General features: G+C 52.5%; 1 protein-coding gene across 3 annotated transcripts in view; it reads right to left on the bottom strand.

The window, feature by feature from the left end:
- Positions 1–16161, bottom strand: part of LOC114069783 (rab11 family-interacting protein 3-like) — a 31653-nt gene extending 15492 nt beyond the window's left edge. The window contains exons 1-4 of one of the 3 annotated variants that reach the window (XM_027906815.1): positions 16006–16161; positions 10091–10278; positions 6053–6226; positions 1809–1943 (exon numbers count right to left, since the gene is read on the bottom strand). In XM_027906815.1, coding sequence (XP_027762616.1) covers positions 1809–1943; positions 6053–6226; positions 10091–10251 — 470 coding nt within the window. In that variant the 5' untranslated portion in view covers positions 10252–10278; positions 16006–16161. Of the gene's footprint in view, positions 1–1808; positions 1944–6052; positions 6227–10090; positions 10279–15105; positions 15335–16005 lie in introns of those variants that run through there. The other 2 variants (XM_027906814.1, XM_027906816.1) reach the window with 2 other exon arrangements.
- Positions 16162–18629: the final 2468 nt, after the last annotated feature.

Here is an 18629-nt window from a genome sequence, read left to right as displayed (position 1 = left end):
GGGGGGGAGGTGTTGTCAGGGTGACCAGCCCCTCGTGTCAAAGTGCATCCTCAAATCCCAGATTTCCAGGGAGCACAAGAGCTGCTCCTGGCTGGGCTTCAAGGCCCACCCGAGGGGAGGAGGTCAGGCCCTGGTGTTTGCCAGGAATCGTAAGGAATGTCCCCGGCACTGGGGGGAAATATTTTTCTCTGCAAAAAAAAGCTCGTGGGGAAGCGATGCCGGCACCTGCTGAGGGGTGAGACAACCAGCTCTGCTGCAAGGGCATCAGAACAAAACAGCCACAAACTCCTTCATCCCAAGCTCCCTGAGGATTATTCCCTGCTTTCCTGTGCTGTGGGCTCGGGAAGTAGCACCCCAATGGTGGGAGCAGGCTCCCCCAGTTTATCACAAGGATAAAATACTGTCTGTAAGCCCACAGTTCTTAAGAGTGAGGCTGTTACGGGGTGCTTTGGGCTTCACCCCAGCTGCCAGAATCCCCTGGAGCTGGTGTCTTTAGGCTTGTCCCAGATTTTGGTCCAGTTCCTACTGCTCTGCTTGTCTGCAGTCTGGGACTTGTCCCTTCTTCTGAGGCCTTTATGTCACTAGGGATGTTCCACTAGGGAGGAACAACAGGTCTTGTCCTGCCCCACACCTGGTACGTGACACTTGTCATCCTCACCACAGAGAGGGCAGGCACTGCCCCTTCCATCAGGTCCCTTGGAATATATTGCCAGGAAATTTGTGCTCAGGAAATTGCACCTCCTCACGTGTCAAATCAAAACCTATGGAATTCCCACTGTGACCATGGGACAGGGAAACCTCTGCTGGAAATGCCACCCCATCACAGGAGCTTCTGAGGTGTTAGTTGAGCTTTGCAGGTAAATCTGGTGGGAAAAAATTGAAATGGAGTGGGGCTACTGGTGCATCCAGGGAAAACCAGTGTTCTCCATAGTAACTGCATAACTTGAGACCCATCACTGACCCTCAAGGCCCCCGACAGCAAAACCAACTATTTACCCGAGAAAGAAAAAGACAGGTATTCTTTTTTCATTAAAAAGAATCAAATTCAAGTTTCTATTTGTTTTCCAGTTTTCTTCCCATAACTATACAGCCCAAGAGAGCTCCCAGGTCACACTGTCCCTGCAGAGGACAGACAGGAACCAAGAGCACGACCAAAAACCAGGCTCGGAGAGGCCCACCAGCCCTGAGAAGAATGATTACCATTAATGCCACCATCTTTCCTGCAACAGGTCTGAATGAACACACCAACAAGCAGAAATTCCTCCCCACTTCTCCAACCAGCACATCCAGCTGCCGGCTGCCAGACTTCCAAAACGACGTTCCAAAACTCACGAAGTTCCTACACGGAGGTCCTGGTGTCTGCCACGTCTCCCTGGCCCACGGTGGCACAGGCAGTGGGGGAAGCTGGGTGAGACAACATTTGGCTGCTCCCAAGCCAGGATACTGCTGCAGCAGGAGGATGGGCTGGGCCCTGCCCCTCCAGGATGAACCAGCAGCTCAGCTGTGCTTCCAACCCCCAGCCTTTCCTCGCTGACAGGAATGCCCCCACCACTCACAGAACATGCAACGGGGCTGCCCAGAGAAGAAGGGAACACGCTCCTTGTCTCCCAGCTTCTGTGGCCTGGACTAAAGAGGCATCTTCTGCTCACTATCATTAACATCATCACCACCTTTCCCACCTGCAGAGTCTCACCTTGCCGGGTGAAACTCATCCCCTTTTCCCGGCAAAGGGCAAGCTGGGCGAGACAAGGAGAGTCCTCCCTCCCAGGACATCACTCCCAACACTGAAAGGGCCACCGGAAAGTTACCTATTCATTTCAAGATCATTCAGGCGGGCAGAAAGATCCTCGAGGCGGTTGATTTGTTTGTGGCACTGGCTACAGTAAAACTCAAAAGCTTCATCTGCGAGAATGCTGTGCAGTTTGGCAGCGAGCGGATTGGCGCTGCAGAAATCACAAGGGTCATTTCAGCAGGACAGAACCACAGGGGAGCAGCTTCAGCCGGGGCTTCCACAAGCTGAGGGTGGCACAATGGGGCAAGGGGAGCTTTTTGGTGGGAGACATGAGATTTGGAGTTCGAATCATCAGGGCAGATGGGGTCAATCCCACCCTTGATTTTGGAAGCCGAGGTGCAGTGAACACGGGGTTGCTTACAGCAATACAGAGAAAATTTGTGATTGCTTCTGAAAATAGATTTATATTTTTTGGAATATTTTAGATTTATAACGAGCAACACTTCCATCACTCCCAGCAGCTGAGCTTGGCCTGTGTTTTCAAACCCCTGTGCCAGTCAGCTCCTGTGGGGGATCCCCAAGAGCCCAGGGCAGGTGAGGTCAGTGCTTCCTACAAACCTACACCGCCGCAAAGTTCACTTTTCAACACAATTTTCCGGGCAATCTGTCTCAGGAGGCTCCAGCAATGGTCCTGGTTTGCCTAATAATTAAGTGCAGGACTGGGTGCTGTGAGCCAGAGGTGAATCTAAGGGGGGGTTTAGGTTGGATATCAGGTTCTTCCCCCAGAGGGTGGTCGGGCACTGGACCAGGCTCCCCAGGGCAGTGGCCCATTTTCCAGTGGGATGCTTTAAAGCCAGAGCAGCTGTGCTGCTGTGGACCCACTGTTAGCAATGCACAGTTCTCAGATTTTCACTGCAAAGTGCTTTTAAGCTAAGATTAAATGGGCAGTTGCAGTTCTACCCTTCTCTCCTACAAAGTAAAGCTCAGGGAAGCCAAGCAGCAGTGCTGCCTTCCTGTAGGGAATGGCATTTGGGAAGAGGACAGGGGGGACTTGGAACATCTTGAGAAGCTGCAAGTCACCTCCCCACCTGACATGCCTTGGGCAGGACAGGGGGATTCTGTTAATGTTTGTGTTAATTTGGGGCCAAATTGACTCCCCAGATCCTTTCTGCAGGAAAAAATGCGCTTCTGGAAGCCACGGACTTGAATCAAAGAAAGGTTACTGGTGAAAAATCAAAGAGTTCAATAAGAGAGACAGGTAAAGGTGTGAGCAAACACAAGCAAGCTTAGAACCAACAGGCATCCCAGAGGGGAAGGCAATCCCAGCACACAGATCCACACCAGCAAGCCCTGGCCTGGGGGATGCTGAGGGTGTGGGACATCCCAGGGGTCCCCCTGGCTCAGCCCCATTTTAGGGTCAGTGGGGTGTCAGGGTCACCCCCAGGGTCAGGCCTTGAGGCTGTGCTGTCTGTACAGTATTTCCAAGCCCCCCTTTAGGCAGGCAACTGTTCACCAGTCAGTGCCAAATCACTCATCTCTTCCCATTCCTGGAAAAAATAATTCAATTGAAAACCACTCCCCCTGCCCTCCAGGGCAGGTTTGGAGCTGGGATAATCCACTCCCAACAGGACACATGTCGGGTGCTCAGGCTTTGTGCAGGGAAGGTGACTGTGACAGCAGCTGAGAGATACTTGAAGAAGGGATGTGCCCTTTTCTGGGTGCTGGTGGGTAAGTTTCCCTCCCAGGCTGGTGCACCCTGGGCAAGGTGGGAACCCAAATCTAACCAGTATTAACACAAATAAGAACAGAAGCGTGGAGGAGAACCCCTGGGCCAGCCTGGCAGCTCCTGGGGTGTGTAAAAAATCTCCCTGGCCTCTGGCTGTGCTGGTTCTGTGCCCACTGAGTGGGTGAGAGCTCAGCCCCACTGTGCCCTGGGGTGTCCCCACCTACCCCCTGTGGCACACAGCCAACACTCCATGGCCTCAGCGATCCTGCTGGAGCCCTTCCAGCTCAGCATATTCCATGGTTCCACGAGACAGAGCCTTCCTGCTGCCTCCCTTCGCCTTCCACAGGTCATGGCTGCTCCCTGACAGCACACGTGAGGAGCTTTTCCCTTCATTTCCCACCAGGCATCGCCAGGAGACTTTTCCTACTGCAAGGATGTGGCAGGGAAGAGGCGGCAACCCAAGAGGAAGGATCACAAACGCACACATGCAAGGACTGAGTGGGGAAATTCCATCTCTCACAGGATTCCCTGAAGGCTCTTGGGGTTTGTGTTAGTCCTCTGGTGACAATCTGGAGCTGTGGCAGGAAAATCTGCTGATGTTTTTCCTGTTCAGAGACTCTTTGTCTTGTAGCATGGGAAGGGTGTGTGGAGATGTGGCCCTTCACGAGCGACACAGTTCCTTGTATTCAAATCACAGCCAAATTACAGCCTGTGGTTCTTTCAGGTTTCACTGTGTTTAAACACACCAGGGCTGCTCAGAAGCATGGAGTGGTTTGGGTGGGAAGGCACCTTAAAGCCCATCTCATCCCACCCCCTGCCATGGGCAGGGACACCTTCCACCAGCCCAGGTTGCTCCAAGCCCCGTCCAACCTGGCCTTGGACACTTCCAGGGATCCAGGGGCAGCCACAGATTCTGTGGGCCAGGGCCTCACCACACTCACAGGAAAGAATTCCTTCCCAACATCCCATCTAACCCTGCCCTCTGGCAGTGGGAAGCCATTCCCCTTTGTCCAAAGTCAAGAAGCCCAGCACAATCAAAGGGAATGATCAGCCAAGGATCTTCACACACGCACTGATAATCCAAGGTGAGGCCAGAGCTGAGAGGCACAAGGCAGAGCAGACCCACATTCCTGACCCTGGAGGTTTTGCAGGGTTTATCTCCCCAGCAAGACCCAGCAGAGAATCTCCAGAACAAACCACCACGGGCCACGTGCCGAGCAAGCCCCTCCCAGCACAGGGAAGATGGGATAAGATTTGGACAAGATCCAAAGAGAGAGAGAGAAGAGGTGCCTGACAGAGCAAAATTGGAACACTGGGAGTTCAGGCAAACTAGGAGCTCTGAACTGATGTTAAAGAAGAAGTTTAACTGATTGTAAAGGTCCTTTAGCTGGATATTTTCTGGTCAGGAGCCTTCTGGGTGAGGCTGGAAGCCCATCCTCAAGGAAAAATGAACATCAAGGCTGGTTTTTAATCAGAGAATTCTTCCTGTGCCACAGCACCAGTAGAGCCAGCTCCCCTCAGCATTCCTGGATGGTGCAAAGGACAAGCATGGATGAGACTGTGCCCTTCCCTCTGCAGAGTATCCCAGCGTGGGGCACTGGTTTCCTGAAGGAATGGGTTGGGAATTCTTTACAGCAACTCTATTGCAATCAACACCTTCAAGCACCAAAAAGAAATGAGCCCTGACCTGCAGCACAGGGCAGGGGGAGAGGAGGTTTGATGGCAGCAATTCCCTGCACCCAGAATTGCCCAAACTCTCCGAAGGGCTTTGGGAAGTTGGGAAAAAAACCAGGCAGACAGCAAAACCAGAGTTATGAGAAGTTTACACTGCTGCAGAAAGGCACAAATGCATCATCCCAAAGGGAAAAAGTATGTTCTTGTCTTCAGCAAAGTGTGTGGCTGGCAGGGATCACTCCTGCCCTGTGCTTCTGATGGAAAAACACATTCCCAGTGTTACCTGTCATCACAGGGACTCGTGGGTTGCAGCACTGGATGATATTCCACCTTTTACTCACTTTCCTTAGAAAGCAAGTCTTGATGGGGCTTGTACCATCACACCACCTCCTCAGTCCACCCTGCATGGGCTGGAAAATGGGACTTTTTCCTGGTTTCAGACTCTAAAGCAAGGAGAAAAAGCTACAGCCTGCTTGTTGGCCCACATATTCTTAGAGAAGGAATGCTGCCACAGCTCAGACAAACCCAGTCAAGCATGGGATCAAAATACAGGTATAAAAGAGAGAGAAAAGTAAAAGTCATCCAGCAGCACCAGGGGTGAAGCTGCACGATGGTTTTCTCTCCTGGAAGATTCTGTGAGGAGCCACATCCCTAATAGGATTGGGAACGTGATGCATGGACATACAGACTGCTCTTCCTCCTGCTCCCGGGTTTCAGCCACCGGATGGGAGGATGAGCACTGATTAGGGGAAGGAAACACTGGGGGGGGGAATTCCTCCTTCATTTTTGAGCTGATTATCCTGTAGTATCCCCAAGTTTTCAAGGACCCCTGCAAAGCCCAAGGAAACCCCTCTCCCACAAAGCAGAGGGAAGGCACTGAGCAAGTGAACCTGGTTTAAAGAGTGCCAGGGCTGAGTTACCTGGGAGAGAGGAACGAGGAGCTGCTAAAGCTGCTTTCCCCATTACACAAGCTGTCCGAGAACAAATCTGCTTCATTCCCTTCTCCATAATCCTCAAAGTGCTCCTCTCCACTAATGACTGTGACGATGGAGTGGCTGAGGTCCGAGCCCAGGGGCAGGTCATGTGGGTGGGATCTGTGGGAACAGAGAGGAACACGTTAGAGGGTGGGTGCCACAGCCCCCTTTCCGATTACACCCAGGACATGCCCTTTCCAAAGCCATGCCCCCCATTCCAGCAGAGAAACAGGAGACCTTCACCCCGTGCCTTGAGCACTGCAGGGGCAGCCCAGGCACCATCAGGAAGTTTGCAGCGATTTTTTTCCCCCCAATAAACCAAGTTTTTTTTCCATGCAGACTCCCCTGGCAGCTGCAGCTTGGGATTCGGGGGCACTCAAGACTTGCGGGGTCGATCACAAGCCTTTGCCCAACCAAAAGCATGGCAGAGAAAAAGCTGGGCATGTCCTAAATACATCCAAAATATGTTCTGAGTTCCTGTGTGCCAGGCTCACCCCTGCTTGTTGCTGCCTAATCCTATCAAGGGCCTAGCCCCGGGGTTTAACCCTGCAACCCCAGCGGGATTGGTGTCAGGGGGGGTTTGGGCAGCTGCCAAACCCAGCAGGGACAGACCCTCCAAGACAAGGGAGCCCTTTCCCTGCTCTTCCATGTGTTTTTAGCTCCAGATCTAGAAGGTTGTAGCATGTTAAGCTTCGGTGTAAATCCTAAACACACCCAGCACCGGCCCTGGGATGTCCCTTACTTCTCAGGGGACACAGCTCAGCACTGTCATCATCCCTGAAAGCACCTCTGCACATGCAGAGCATGGAGCCACAGAATCAGGGAATGGTTCATCCCATCCAACCCCCTGCCATGGGCAGGGACACCTTCCACCAGCCCAGGTTGCTCCAAGCCCCGTCCAACCTGGCCTTGGACACTTCCAGGGATCCAGGGGCAGCCACAGCTTCTCTGGGCAACCTGTGCCAGGGGCAGCCACCAAATGAAGCCACCACAGCAGGATGTGCATATCCCCAAAGGACTTTCCTGCCCAGGACTGGGGAGGTTTGGAAATGAAGCTGGGGAAAAGGCAGGGGGTGTTTGTAAGGACCAGGCTGTGAAAGCGTCCACGTGGCTCTGAGCCACAGGAATGTGTTTGGGGGGCGGGACTAGCACTGCACCCCTCTCCAAAATTCAATGCTAAAAATAAAGTATTGCATTATTATAAAAGTCAGCATTTCAGGCTACGCCCCCATCTCCATCCACTTGCTCAGAGAGGGAAATGGGGTTGTGACCAGACTGCTGGGCTAAATCAGAAAGAAGAAAAGATTACAGATAAGCCATTTATGACAAAAACCTGCACCATCTGAAGGATTTGCCCTCATCCCGCTAATAAAAACATGTCAACCCTCCAGATCTCTATTTAACCACAAATAAATCCAGTCCAGCTCATGGGTATCTGCATATCTTCCTCGTGTCCTTTTTATTCCACAGTGAGATCCAGCAGAATCCATCCATCCATCCATCCCCATGGTGAGTCAGACCACCACCAAAACCAGCGGAAATCTCTCCAGGAATAGAAGGCAGGGGGTGGAATTGCTAACTCAGAGGCAGAACCCAAGCCCAGATCTCTGAATCTGGGGCTGCAGTTTGACAAGCACCGTACAGAAGCAGATCTGATCAGGCACCTGGAAACCCTCAGCCCGGGATGCTTTGAGCAGTAAATAGTATTTCCTATTCACCTCTGGGGGCTCCAGCAGCTTCCAGATCCACAGTCCAACTAATCTTTACTACACAAAGCCTAAATAACCACTTAAGCTCAAACCATCCAAGGTGTGTTGAGCTTCAAGAGCTCCTGAGAAGTGATGCTCGCTGGTCGAGAGCAGCCCCTGGGAGAGCTCTGCACACTCAAGGTGTCCTCCTGAGTGGGGTTTGATGGTACTAAAACCAACCCTCAGCACCTTGGGAATAGACTTCCAGAAGTTTCCATCTCAAACCATTCAAATCCTTAAGTCAAACTGAGCTTTTCCTTATATTTCTGGCTATCTGGGATTTGCACACATTTAACACACCCAGAAACAGGGATCACTGTGCTTGGACAGAGCACCCAAAGGACATCTGATGTTCCCAAACCCAGACTGGAAACAGCACTGAATCACAGAATCCCAGAATATTTTGGATTGGAAGGACCTTAAAGACCATCCCATTCCACCCCCTGCCATGGGCAGGGACACCTTCCACCTGCCCAGGTTGCTCCAAGCCCCGTCCAACCTGGCCTTGGACACTTCCAGGGATCCAGGGGCAGCCACAGCTTCTCTGCCCAACCTGTGCCAGGGCCTCCCCACCCTCACAGATAGGAATTTCTTCCCAATATCCCATCTAACCCTGCCCTCTGGCAGTGGGAAGCCATTCCCTGTGTCCTGTCCCTCCATCCCTTGTCCCCAGTCCCTCTCCAGCTCTCCTGGAGCCCCTTTAGGCCCTGCAAGGGGCTCTCAGGTCTCCCTGGAGCCTCCTCTTCTCCAGGTGAACCCCCCCAGCTCTCCCAGCCTGGCTCCAGAGCAGAGGGGCTCCAGCCCTGGGAGCATCTCCGTGACCTCCTGTGGACTCTTTCCAGCAGGTCTATCCACACCCTTCCTGTGCTGGGACCCCAGACTTCGGGAAGCCCCAAAGGACAAGGTAACCTTCCAGTAAGAATTCCCAAGCAGAGCCTGTTGTACCTACATGCAGGTGAATCCGAGGCAGGCCATCCTCGCCAGGGGCCGGGGGTGCACACAGGCCGCCATCACCCCGCCGGCTCCCTCCGCTCGCAGCCCGGGAGCTCAGCGGCCGATTATGTCCCAAATTAACTGGCACTGAGCTGCAGGCGCTGGGGTGAGAAGAGCCAGGCCAGATAATCTCATTTCTGCTCTAATCCACGGCACCCTTTCGGCCCCGGCGCCGAGGCCGCAGCGGCAGCGCTCGCTGCGTCTCTGACGCTCCCAGATGGATTCTGGGGTGGGAGGGAAGCCTGGTGTTTCCAAAAAAACAATGGGGACTGTAAGGACTCCCCAGAGCACCCAGCCTGGGCAACATGTTTTTGGCCAAAGCTAATTCTGGGCTTTATCAGACCTTAAGCAAAGATGATTCCAGAGGTTTCGGTGCTCTCGGGCCACCAGCCAGACTGGTCCTGGCACAGGTTGCCCAGAGAAGCTGTGGCTGCCCCTGGATCCCTGGAAGTGTCCAAGGCCAGGCTGGACGGGGCTTGGAGCAACCTGGGCTGGTGGAAGGTGTCCCTGCCCATGGCAGGGGGTGGAAACAGATGAGCTTTAAGGTCCCCTCCAACCCAGCCCATTCCATGTTCCCATGATTCTAAAGGAGTTATTCCCTCCCTTCCTCCTGCCAGCATCCCAGTTTCACCCCAAACTCCACTTTTCCTCCAAAAATGAGGTGGGCCCAGGAGCAGTTTTGCCAGCAGCGGTTCAGACCCAGGGAAGGAGATCTCAGCTCACGTTTCTGTGCTTCAGGCACAAGTTTCAAACCAGTTATTACAGGAGGCGGTTGCACATCAAAGGGCACACTCATGTTTTTAGGGAAAACAAAAATAGGATGAGTTCCCCTCCTGACTTGAAAATTACATGTTGTGTTTCTGGTTTAAGTGATAGATTAAAAACTCTTAAGTCTTTCAGGTGTTTGGATCACCTGAGAAGTTATTTTGGAGGTTAAAGATGCTAATGAGGGTACAGAAGATCTCCCAAGGCAAGCAACGATTAACTCAAAGAGATTGCCAGGCCGAGCTCCAAAACAGCCTACACATGGCACAGCCTAATTATCACCATTAGTTTTCAAGAGGAGCTATTTTGGTCTCGCATAAAAAAGCTCCAAACACAAAGAAACAAACCAAGTTTCAGCAAGACAGACTCGGCCCACTTGATTTTACATCCTCAGGCTGCGTCTCCCTCGCTCCTCGTCTGCTCCCAGTTTCCTGCCCCGTGTGGTTGGTGGGTTCTGCTCCCTGCTGTTCCCACTCACCCGTGCTCCGGCTCCTCGATGGGATCCGTGAATTCCGAGTGCACGGTGGAGTCGATGGCGCTGTCCGTCTCCACCTCGTCGTGCATCTCGTGGTGGACCAGCGTGCTGGTGTCTTCATCCGTGAAGGTCTCGCACTCGCTGTACGTGCTCTCCGAGCCCATGTAAGCACTGTCAGTCACCTCATTTGCCTGGCAGAGAGAGCACAAGGGGCAAAAAAAAATCAGATCCTACAGCTACGGGGACTCACGGCAGAGCAGGACGAAACACGTGGGAGGCAGCGAAACTTTGGCTGTGTTACATCTCCAGGCACAGAAATCCAACCCCCTGAATCCACCCCGCATCCAGGTGCTGTTCCCTCAGCACCCCGGGGTGCACCCGAGCCTTTGCAGTGCTTGGAAAGCAGATCACAGAAATACAGACTGAATAAGAGTTGGAGGGAGGCTTTTGTTGTGAGCCAGTATGGATTTGGCGAGGGCAGGAATGGATTACCCACTGCTGATTCAGCAGTTCTGATCCCCGCTGCTTCCTCCCACTCCATTCCAAGAGGACACCTTTTTAATCTGAATTCCCTGCAAAACCCACCATTCAAAACTGCCAGTTAGCCCTTAAAGTACTTTTTTTCTGCCCTGTCTGGTAACACCTTCCATCCCTCAACAGCAAATAAGCTGGTTTATAAATCTTCATTACAGTCTCATTTGCAGGGACTCAAATCTCCACATTTCAGCTGGAATAGCATCTCAAATCCATCACCTGAGCAGGCTCTAGGAAAGCAGCAGGATTTGGCTCTTCAGAGACCATGGTATGAGAATGGAGAACTGGGTTTTCCTCCCAGTTCTGCCCCTCAGGCAGGTATTCACCTTCAGTTCTGCCTGTTCATACACATGGGCAGGGACAATCTGCTCTGAGCCCAGAACCATCCCACTGTTTGGAGGAGAACCACGGGAGCACCAGGAGAAAACCCCTCTGAAAGTCACCACAGTGCCAGCTCCTCTTGCAACATTTGGGGATTTCCCCAGCACGCCTCAGAACAAACCAAAATATTTTTGGTTCTGTCAGTGGATAATAATAATAATAATAATATGGGATCTGTCAGCGCTGGTGCTGAGCTCCAGATAATCCCCTTTCACTGGAGGTGTTGGGCAGAGGGATGGGAACCCTCCTGGCTGGCCTCCAAACAAAGAGCTGCTCATGAAAAGCCTTTTGCTCCACGTGAAGTTCACCTGAGGGGATCCCTCCGTGATGAGATGCCCCCAGCAGGGCAGAGCAGCAGCAGTTTGAACACAGGCACAACTGAAGCAAACCTCTCTTCCTTTGCCAGAGAGCCCACAGAGCAGCTTTCAGGGCTTTTCCCAAGGAATTTTGAGAGGATAACATGTCTCAAAGTCCTGTATTCACAGAGTGGTTTGGGTTGGAAGGGTCCTCAAGGCTCATCTTGTCACAAGCCCTGCCATGGGCAGGGACACCTCTCACTAGCCCAGGTTGCTCCAAGCCCCATCCAACCTGGTCTTGGACACTCACAGGGCCAAAAAGGGATAGAAAACTTGAAAGGGATGGAGATGGAGCTGCTCAACAGCAGTTCCTATTCCACGTGGACACATGGGAGCAGCAAAATGACCCAGCCCATCTCTGCTTTCCTCCCCGAGCACTCTCCTCAGCCCACTCGGGGAGTGGTGGATGGAGACAGCCAGGAGTTCCCCTTGGAAGTTTGGCTCAGTTTCCACCTGACTTATGGACACCAGCACCTCATCAGGACACCACTCTGAGGTTAAACATGACATAAACCTGCACAGAACCGGAGTCTAAAGTCAGCCTGAGGAGAGGACGGGGGGAGAAGGAAACTTTCAGCAGCCTTTGAGAGGAAAACTGAAGCCTCTAAAATCCCCTCCCACTTAAAAAAAGCATAAATCCACCAAAAAAACACTTATATACCTAAAGCTGGGACTTGCTTAAGTGCTTTACTGGATTTATGCTGTGCTTCCCAGAAACACCATTCGTGCTCGAGGAGGGAAGCAGAGGCTGGGCCTGCCTGGATGGCTCACAGACCCCAGAGGGGACAGCAGCCACCTCCACCTGCACATTTCTCCTCCTTTAAGGCCAAACTGGAAATCAGTTTGCTTGCAGACTCCAAAATAAATGCTGCTGTGATTGTTTGGGGGTTTTTTGTGGTTTTTTTTGTGTGTTTTGTGTGTGTTTTTTTTTTTTTTTAATACAATTCCCCCCTTCTCACTGGAGTAGTTTGAATTTAAGTATACATTGAAGTATTATGATGAGCACAAAGTAAAGACAACTACTGAAAGAAGCCAAAAGCCCTAAACCACTGCAATTCACAAGTAATTCGGTTAAAACCTGTCCTGCTGTGGTTACTGCTGACTCTCTCAACATGAGGCATAACCAGGAGCTGAACTGTGACCCCAGTTAGAGGTTGGAATGGGATGATCTTTAAGATCCCTTCTAACCCAAACCATTCCATGATTCTATGATTTATCTATCACATTGTTCCAGAACATCTTAATCACGGGAAATACCAACATGGACAGGTTGGATGAGGCAGGAACCCTTTAGGGGTAGGAGGAGCCACCAGGACATCGCACCAACCATCCTTCGCCCCACCAGAGATGTGCAGAAATGTATTATTTAAAAATTATTTTTTTCCCTTGTGATACCAGTCTAGATGAGACTTCAAATGCAAGAGGCCTATTAAAATTAAACCTTGTGTGATCAGATGGTTAAGCAGTAGCTGAAACTTTAAACCAAGGCCTTCTCCTGAGCACGAGCGTGGAGAACTTTGCTTTACGTTTCATCACTAAATAAGTAACTAAACCTCAAGAAGAGATGCCAGGAGGGGACAGACAAACCAAGGGGGTTTAGGTATTGCCAAATGCCTGACAGAGCAGAGCAAAGCCAAGGCTCTGTCCCTGGGCAAAGGTGTGGGTGCAGAAAGTTCTTATTTACAGCCTCACAAGCAGCTGGTTGTGCACTGACCCTTTAAAAACCTGGCTCTCCTTCAGTCAAATCTACCTTTCTGGGAGCAGGCAGAAAGGAAACACTTTTGCCAGCTTAAAAGAAACACCTAAAGACATCCATGGGTTTGGGGTAGCAAGGCTGGGCTACAAGCACCCCGGGGAACCTGCCAGGGGTCTCCAACACATTCAGAATGGGGTTGGTGTCACCAATATCAGTGCATTTTAAGTTTTCATCAAACAAAACATACCCTCAGACGCTTCAGGCAAACCTCAGACCTTAAAACTGGGACTGCTGCACACATAGAGCCCACGAACTAGAACAAGATAAGGTTTGACTGAGGTTCCCCACTCCTAATCCAGCTCCTCCACCAGGTATTTTCCCCAGGGAAATATTTTCCCCCTGGCTGAGCAGGACATGGGCCACCTGGAAGTATCAAAGCAAAACTCCAGGGATCTGGAATGGCCAGGTGAGCATTTCTGCTTCTACAAGGAAATAACTGGATGAAGTCAGCATTGGGATGACGTAACGTGCCCGGGTGAAACGGGTGAGGTGATGAAGTGCTTACGGAGCCTTCTCCAGCAGCAGCTCCTCTACTGCAGGCATGGGATTACACAGGGCAGTAAAGACTACTTGATCAGATGTTGTAAAGTGCTATAAACCCCACATGGATTTAAAAAAGGCTGCTGGAGTACGAGGAGAGAAAATGAGACTCTTTGGGAGTCACCTGCAAGGTCCAGGCGGGACCAGGCTCAGCTTTGATCTGTGATGGACAGAAGCTCCAGCCCAAGCTTTGGTAAGGTGTTGCCTTGGAGAGGAGAGCAAAGTCTGGCTCCCAGGGAGGTTCCTTGCAGGCATTTTCCATGGGGCTGGTCCCTGGATCTGTCCCGGCATCCCAAAGCTCTGCTGTCCTTGGCCACAAACACTCGGAGGGTTGGGAGGGGAGGTGAGTGACGAGGAAAAGGATAAACAGCTCTGTTTTCCCAGCAGTGTGAGCCTGTTTCTGAAGAACTCCAGCCCTGATTGCATACAGGAAGTGGGGGGAGAGGAGCCAGCTTACAAAAATCACCCTCCAAGGACACCCTGTGGCCAAGACAGCAGTGCCAGTGCCAGGCTTGGAACACTGTCCTGCCAGAGAGCCAGGGACAGGGAGATAGCTGTGTTTATAGTTCCACGTGAGCCTACATTAATGCAGCCTCCCCCAAAGCCCTGGAACATCCCATGGCAGCTCAGCCCCCAAAAAGCCACTGTGCCACCATGTTACCCCACATGGGGGGCAGCACAGCACTGAGCTCTGGGCCACAGCACTCGCCTCGTCCCACATATTCAGGCAAAGTCAGCTTTTCATGGAAGCCAGGGAGCCTGAGCTCAGCCTTGGGCAAAGGGAATCTTCACAACACAGTCCCTGAAGTTGGGGTTTGAGGGTGTTACTCTCAGTTATTCCCCTCAGGGCTGGGCGAGAGAACCGCCCTGCACCTGCTGGGGCAAACGGGGAACACTCACCCACCTCAGAAAACCCCAAATCAAAAAACAACTCACAGAACACCACATCTTGTACACTGTCCTCAGCACCCCCAAAGCCTGCAGGCACTGTCCCTCCTGGTCCAGCTCCCTGAGAGGACCCAGGCAGAGAGAGAGGACTGTGAAGTTACATCATGGAATCACAGAATCATGGAGTGGTTTGGGTGGGAAGGGACCTCAAAGATCATCTTGTTCCATTTCCTCCCATGGGCAGGGACACCTTCCACCAGCCCAGGTTGCTCCAAGCCCCGTCCAACCTGGCCTTGGACACTTCCAGGGATCCAGGGGCAGCCACAGCTTCCCTGGGCAACCTGTGCCAGGGCCTCCCCACACTCCCAGTCCAGAATTTCTTCCTAACATCCCATCTAAATCTTTTATTTAAACCATTCCTGCCTGTGTAAAGAGTCATGTGGATTCCAACCTGCCCCTTCCTGGCACCTCCAGGGCTGACCACATCCCCACAGACCTGTCCCCCTCCAGAAACCCAATTACCCCCTCCCCCCCCCCATTTCGTGTTAGCCCCCAAAACCCACCTGTGGACACATCTCCTCCTCGCCCCAGTCCACCCCAGCTCCGGGAGCGCTCCCAGCTGGGAGCTGCCGCCTGCTCCTGGGAGGCAGGAGGGAAGCAAAGTCCAGGAGAGTCAGGGAGCGAGTGCCGGTCCCAACAGAGCGCCTTTTGTTCCCGAGCTCCCCGATAAGGAGCGGGAGCTCAGCCACACTTCCCTGCCGTGTGACCGCAGCTTGTGGGAATTCCAAAATAAAAGCACGGCTCCAGAGCCCCTGCACCCCGGCCAGCCCTGCTCCAGGTGCTCCTGCTTCCCCTTCCCGTGAAACCGCCCCCAAATAAAGAGGTGAAATCTGAAGACAACCTAGAGAGGCTTATCTCAGCCTTCCTGGTACTTCTGGTGAATAGCTAAGCGTTAAATGACAAATCCCTTCCTTATAGCCACCAATAGAGGGGTAAATAAATAATGCTTGGCTTGCTCAGCAGGGGAAGATCAGAAGCACTGTCACCGTGTGGGTGACACAGAGGGTGATCTGTGGCAGGCAATGACAACATCAGCCCAAAGCTGGGCTGATGCCTCGGTCACGGCTGCCAACTGAGTTTACAAACACCCCAATGCTGCCCAAACTCTTGCCCCAACAGCTGCTCCCTGCAAAGAGAAGCTCAGCAGAGCCAGAGCCACGGCTGACCCATGGGATCCTCCCTTCCCCATGCTGAGCTGATCCACTGGATCCTCCCTTCCCCATGGCAGACCTTGGCATACAGAAGCAAAGGCCTTGGCAGCACCAGGTGTGCAATACATTGCTCAAACCCACAAGTTTTGAGGGTTTTGCCTGTTTTTCTGCTCCCTCTCCACGGAAACCTCACATATTTTAAGCCTCGGGCTCCTTCAGTCCTGCATAAGCAAACTTATTTCCTTCCATTACCTTCCCAAATCACGTTTGCTCCGGGTTATCCTTGCTGTCCTCTTGTCCACATCCTTCCTGAGGGGCAGAGCTGCGAGCAGAACCCACAGCTCAGCAGCACTGACTGCGAGTGTCTTGCCCCTTGATAACCAGTTGACCTTCTGTGCTGAGTCCAAACCCAGCCCAGACTGCTGCTCACGAGCAGGGCAGCAAGAGTTACCCTTTAACATGGGCTCTCCTCTCAGCTCTGTCTGATCTGCTCCTCACAGCCCTTCTGCTCCTCTGTGCGTGCAGCGAGACCTCAGGGAAAGTCCAGAACCCCTGTGAGAGCCCCAAATCGGATACCCTTACACTAGAGCTTTTAGAAAACCTCAACCACTGCCCATTTTACTTCCCAAACTCTTACTGAGACACCTTTGCTTCCAGCTTTGCCCCCTCTCCTGTCCCAGTCCTGCCCAGTGTCCCACGGCCCAGCTCCCACGTTTCCCAATCCGACACAGTTCAAGATAAGGCTTCAAGGTCTGTGTTTTCCAAACTCCTTAATGGCCTATTTTGTACAAGGTAAACACTTCAACCAGGACCTTTTCCAACCAGCAAAGAAACGTCCCTCCCTAACCCTGCACTCAGGTCCTGCCTTCAGGAACATTTGTGCCCGATTTACACTCCCTACGCAGCACTGAGTCAACACAAGAAATAAATTACCTTGGTATTTTCAGGTTTTTAGTTACCAAGTTATAACCCCAGACTCATTTGGGAGTTCAGTCCAGCAGTTTTAGTGATTTGATAATGGTATTTTTTTCTGTCTAATAACAGTGTGGGCAACGGGGAGGGGGGGGGAATTCTGCCCCTCTTCCCTGCTCAGGTGACACCCCACCTGCAGAGCTGCCTCCAGGTCTGGGGTCCAACATCAGAAGGACATGGAGCTGCTTGAGAGAATTCAGAGGAGGCCACGGAGATGCTCCAAGGGCTGGAGCCTCTCTGCTCTGGAGCCAGGCTGGGAGAGCTGGGGGGGTTCACCTGGAGAAGAGAAGGATCCAGGGAGACCTGAGAGCCCCTGCCAGGGCCTAAAGGGGCTCCAGGAGAGCTGGAGAGGGACTGGGGACAAGGGATGGAGGGACAGGACACAGGGAATGGCTTCCCACTGCGAGAGGGCAGGGTTAGATGGGATATTGGGAAGGAATTCCTGTCTGTGAGGGTGGACAGGCCCTGGCACAGGTTGCCCAGAGAAGCTGTTGCTGCTCCAGGATCCCTGGAAGTGTCCAAGGCCAGGTTGGACGGGGCTTGGAGTAACCTGGGCTGGTGGAAGGTGTCCCTGCCCATGGCAGGGGGTGGGACTGGATGAGCTTTATGGTCCCTTCCAACCCAAACCACTCCATGATTCTATGAACACAAGGGTAACACAGGGGACAGGGCTCCACATGCTTCCCCAAGGGACAGGCAGATGAACATACACTGAACTGCATCTGTCACATTCCACAGCCCAACAGTTCTGGCCACCTATAAGATTTTGAGTGCATCAGCTGTTCAGGACAAAACTATCACCAATTCCAGCAGCCAACCTGGGGAGGGATTTGTGGCCTTCTGTTCAGACACAGCAGTGCTTTTGGGTCAGCCCTGTGACCACAAGCCTGTTGAGGCCAGTCCAGAACGAGGGAATGGCTCCAATAAAGAAAACCTGAGCTCTCACCTCCATCTCCCCATCCCCACCACTGCCGTGGGACCTTCATACCTGTGTTGGGATAGTCAGGAAACACCCCAGGAACTCCCCTGGAGAGCTGAACCCAGCTCTGTCCTGGTGTTTTGAGCCCCTCAGTCAGCTCAGAGGAGGTTACAAAGCTTAACCCTTTTCTAGTTGGCCTCTACCAGACACACCTCCCGTGGTAACAGCGGTGTGGAGAGGCAGAGGAAAAGAAACCTCACATAAAAATCTGGGGATTGCAACGCAGGTCCCTCCCAAGGCAGCAAACACACTCCAAATGCTCCATTCATTGCTCACCAGGTCTCTGCCTTAGGGAAGGCAAAGACCTTTCCCAGGAGTCTGCCCTAAGAAAGGAGGGCTCAGAAGGTCCACAGGGCTACCAGGAGGGGCCACCACGAGCCTACAGCAGAAGAAGACTCGCACAACCACCCCACGTGGGCTCCTTGCAAAACACAATCCACAAGGAATGACAGCCAGTGCCTCTGGGAACAGCTCCCACCCACCCGAGCTGTGGCCACCACGTGCTCTCCCAACAGCATCCGTGTTCCAACACACAGCTGAAGCCTGCAGGTCTCTGTAGGCCCCTTTGCAGAAGCCCTGAGCAGCTGGAGAAATCCAGCAACGTGGATTTCAATTGCCTCACTGATTTCTGCCCTCAGAGAAGCATTAAATTCAACTGCTCCACACGGGGAGAAATTCCAGCTTTAACAGAGGCCACAGTTTCCCAGAGATTGCTTGTTAACCTTCAAGCTGCTGCTCACTGCCTCGCAGAATCTCACAGAACATTCTGAGCTGGAATTCTTCCAGCTGTGCCTGTGGACAGGCAGGCTGGGAAATGCAGGAGTCTCCCCAGCTCCCAGAATACAGCTACATGTGAGACCAACACTAATTTCACCTCCCCACATCCACTCCCACCACGCTGCTGGATGTGCAGACAAAGGGGGTG

This window comes from Empidonax traillii, unplaced genomic scaffold (assembly GCF_003031625.1).
Source record: "Empidonax traillii isolate 1590-97213 ecotype Southwest subspecies unplaced genomic scaffold, ASM303162v1 scaffold1361:size121931, whole genome shotgun sequence".
Lineage (NCBI taxonomy): Eukaryota > Metazoa > Chordata > Aves > Passeriformes > Tyrannidae > Empidonax > Empidonax traillii.
This window is presented reverse-complemented; position numbering and strand designations above follow the sequence as displayed.